The sequence below is a fragment of the Poecilia reticulata genome, linkage group LG3 (assembly GCF_000633615.1).
Source record: "Poecilia reticulata strain Guanapo linkage group LG3, Guppy_female_1.0+MT, whole genome shotgun sequence".
NCBI lineage: Eukaryota > Metazoa > Chordata > Actinopteri > Cyprinodontiformes > Poeciliidae > Poecilia > Poecilia reticulata.
This window is the reverse complement of record NC_024333.1, coordinates 126,837-131,082: the sequence shown is the minus strand read 5'-3', so window position 1 is coordinate 131,082 and position 4,246 is coordinate 126,837. Positions and strand designations below refer to the sequence as shown.

At 39.4% G+C, this 4,246-nt stretch overlaps 1 protein-coding gene across 5 annotated transcripts in view; it reads left to right on the top strand.

Moving 5' to 3' along the window:
- ano1a (anoctamin 1, calcium activated chloride channel a) overlaps positions 1-4,246 on the top strand; it is a 101,927-nt gene that overhangs the window by 15,608 nt on the left and 82,073 nt on the right. For all 5 annotated transcript variants that reach the window (XR_001776433.1, XM_008404984.2, XM_008404985.2 and 2 more), the window contains exon 3: positions 741-1,088. Coding sequence is in view for 4 of the 5 variants with exons in the window: in XM_008404984.2 (XP_008403206.1) it covers positions 741-1,088 (348 nt within the window). In the remaining variant the exon portion in view is untranslated. The remainder of the gene's footprint in view (positions 1-740; positions 1,089-4,246) is intronic.

The window sequence follows — 4,246 nt, the reverse complement described above, 5'->3', positions numbered from 1 at the left end:
TGCACAAATGACAGTTTCAACGGCACAAACCTGCACAAACTGAGCACTAATGAACTATCCCACTTTGGTTTGTTTTGGAACAAAATGGGGTGACGATGACGTCATTGGCCAAAATTATAACTTAACTCAAAGACGAAAGTTGCACAAATGACAGTTTTAATGGCACAAACCTGCACAAACAGAGCACTAACGAACTAGCCCACTTTGGTTTGTTTTGGAGCAATATGGGGGGATGGTGAACTCTAGATGACCTAAAAAATTATTTAATATCTCAGAAACCAAAGCTGCACAAACGAAAATTTTAATGGCACAAACGGAGCACTAACCATTCAGACTATTTCCTCCTAGACACTTAATTTATACAAAATATTTAAGGGCTTAAAAAGTGAATTTTGCACTATATGTCTTACTGGTATTTGCTAGAATTTTATTGAAACCTGAAATCAGCTTGTGCAGTCTACATTAGCCAGGCAATTCAGATTTTGTTTGAAGGTTTTTTCCGAATGTCATCAGTTGCTGAATATGTAGCTGATTTAGAGAAGTTAGAAAAATTAGGAAGAAGGTATTATATGAATTTTGAGCAACTCTGTGCAGGGAAAATCTCTTCCCATTTCATGCTTTGTGTGAGATCCAAATGAAGGTATGCTTGTGAGTCTGATGGCTGTTGACTTGTTTTGCTTTCTTGTTATTAAATAACACTTTTGCTGAATGTATCTCTGATACAACTGTCCTTTTTCCAGCCAATGAAAACTCTGTATGCGAGCGATGGCTCACTCCTGCATCTGCCCCTTGGTCCGTACTTCTCTGATGGACAGCGGCGTGTGGACTATGTTCTGACCTATGGTATCCAGAAGCCCAGCGCCATCCGGCGCCAGTCATCCAAGCTGAGTGACAACGGCTACTTCCATCGGCTTTGGCGCAGCCTGAGCTCCAGGAGCAGCCGAGCGCCACTGCAGCTGAAGGAAGACCCAGAGGTTGCAGCCACAGAACAACAGGCTAATTATCATGAGGATGACAAGCGCTTCAAGCGGGAGGAGTTTGAGCAAAACCTTCAGGAGATGGGACTGGAGCTGGAAAAGGACGAAGGGGTGAGAGTGGTTCAGCTTTCATGTAACGGGATTAGGCCTGTCACGATAACAGGCCTAATCCCGTTACATACTGGATGATTAATTGTCTAAAAAATTATTGCGATAAACGATAATATTGTTTCAAGACCTTTTGACACTGATTTAATGGAAATGACTAATAATGCATGCGATTTCCAGACATGGATAGATGCACTTTATTTTCAAAAGAACACATAACACTGGAACTGATAAACTAAATCAGTTCCAGTGTTAATGGATTCTCAGTCTCCATTAACAAAAAACGTACTTGAATTAAAACTAAACAACATAATGCCAAAGTGGAAATAAATATTGCATTCAACCAAAAGAGTGCAGATTATGAAGTCTGTATACTATATTGCCCTTCAGTAATCACTAGATTTAAATAGAGAAGATGAGCACATCCCACTACCTAATGCAGTAGTTCACACTACACAATTTTTTGCCCCTATTTTCCCTTTACGAAAATCTTAGATCGTTGGCCGTTCTAAGATTGTCGCTGGTGATTTCGTAACCGATCATCCTGTAGTGTGTGGTGTGTTACGGTAGATCGTTGTGGCCGCTCCGATCTAAATCAGGGGTTTTCCCCGACTGGAAGAGTCAACGCAGCCTGATGAATGTGACAAGTAGCCAATCAGAAAGCGCGTATTCTCCTCCGCGCTGCAAAGAATGTGACAAGGGAAGGAGTTGGAGCCAAATTGCTACCGCAGTTAATAAACCCGGTAAGTTTCAGCTGTTCATCGTTAACTTGACATAAATAGGTTACAATGATTTTCATTCTGTCAGGACTTTACGCTGACTCTAGCCACATGCATCACAGGTAGATTATAGTAAAGCATTGATTAATGCCTGAAATTAAAATTATTTTGGGCCCATGTGGCTGGACACCACACGGCACGACGAATCCGATCGAACCGTTATACCTAGGATTTCTGTCGGCTAATGTGTGATCTCAGGTTTTGAAAATAGGCCGACAATCGGCCGACAACTAGTGTAGTGTGCGCTGGACATTACACTAAGGAAATGGGAAGGGAGGGTCAGTGAAGAGCACCGGAGCTGAGCCTTTTTTCATTCAGTGTCATCAACAGAAAGAAAAAAGGCAGGAAGAGACGATAAAGCCGATAATTAAAATGAGGTCGATGGGTTTAATTTATCGTGTGATTAATTGATTTATCGTTTATCGCGACAGGCCTAAACTGGATACTTTTTTATGATTTTAGATGAAGTACTTGTTCCACTGGTAGATTTTTTTTCACCTATGAGAAAAATGTATTGTCGTAAGTGAACAAATCTGCCAGTGGAACTAAAAGTTAAGAAAAAAAAAAAGTATATTAAAAAATTATTTACTTGAAACAAGTTCGTATAGCTTGCTCAAAAGTTACTTTTATGTTAATTTTGTCTTATTTGAGGTGTCCAAGAAGATTTGCTCTAGAAACTAGATAGAAATACTTGGTAAGAGTTTGTGTTTTTGCAGTGTAAGGAGGCCTGCTGCTGCCAGACAGACACTTTGATGAGTATTTAATGATGATTGTGTTTGCATTCCAATTTTCTTTAGTATAAATTGGCCGTCAGGACTGTTTTCATCATGGGCAACATATGCGCTATAGATCAGATTTATTACCTGCTTCTGCTTCCTCAGGATGGATTAAATAATTTTCTACCACAAAAACATGGATGCTGTTAGCAGCTTTGCTGTGGAATTCTGAGTAAAAAAAAGAAGTGTTGTATTTCAGAATGACTCCAATTGATATTTCTAAGTCATTTATTGCTGCAAAAAGTGTGTGTTGTCCTGTCAAGATTAATATGTCTTGTCATAGGCTGTGGTCCTATTTTACGCAAGGGAATCAAGGACAAACTTGATCTTTCAACTATGTTTACACAGTAATACCAAAATATTGGGAAACAAATTTTCAAAAACAAACAGAAGAATTAGTAGCTGAACATCAGTAATGATTATTCTATGTGATGGAGGGGCCGTGACGAGCCGGGATTATGAGTCCGTGTCAGCATGCGAGCACGCCCGCACACACAAACAAACACAATCGCTAACTTAACTTCTGTTGCAGTTTAAACTAACGCGGTTCATCGTGGGTGCACACGCGGTGTTCCTGCTTCAGTTAGCATATCCATCCTAACCTGTTGTTTTCAGTTCCAAACATTTTCCCGGTTCTATTTTCAAGCAGGGTTGTTTCCGGTGTTATGTTACGCCAATCTGCGTTTCATCGATAAAAGTATACTAAAGTATGTTAAAATTTAGTATACTTTTTTTTTCACCTGGGGGCCCCGGCAAAAAAATCGGATTTGCCAAAAAATTGGAATTGGGTCACTTCAGGCTGCAGTGTGAACGCACCCGTAGTGATGTCATCGGAACATACTGAGTGTTTTCTATTATATTGATTATTGTATTTTTGATCACAAGTTTATTTATTCATATACTTTTTCCCTTGGTATTATTTATTATTACTTTGCTTACTTTCAGAGTTTACTTGAGTTAGAAGCAGGGGGGCGGTATAGGGGGGGAAGTGATGACAATTCTAGGGGCCTTGACCAGCAGGGGGCCCTCCACAATTTAATTATTTGTATTTTGTTCATAGAAATAAAATAAAAAAAATCGAGGCCCTGTCAATTACAAAATTAATCATTTTGTAATTTCAAAGATTGTTTTTAGCAGTAAAAATTTTACGTTACCCCTCCCAGACCGAAAAACACACATCCGTTTTTGCCCTGAACCCCCCTGGATGTGCATGAAATGGTTTGCGCTTGACTGTGACGCTGTTCAGCTGCAGTAAGTAGAAGCTGCAGCTGAATACAGCTGCTGTGAAACGACTGTGGCAGTTACTATGCTGTTAAGAAAAGTTATAAAATTAAGTTTTCAAAAACAAAATAGAGAGACGGAGAGAGAGAAAAAGGCAAGAGTGTTCATTTATAACCCAGTTTTTCTCCGAGAGGTGAGTAGACTGTGAGATTATCAACCATTTAGCATAGTTAGCTTAGCTACAGACTACTGTTTGCCTCCATTTCACTAGCATTTAATGAATTATGGAAAAAAATTACCAACATATTCATATATTTAACTTGTCCCTTGTACCTATTACCAGGGGTGAAAGTAGTTTTAAATTCTTGGGGGTACTATGACAAAA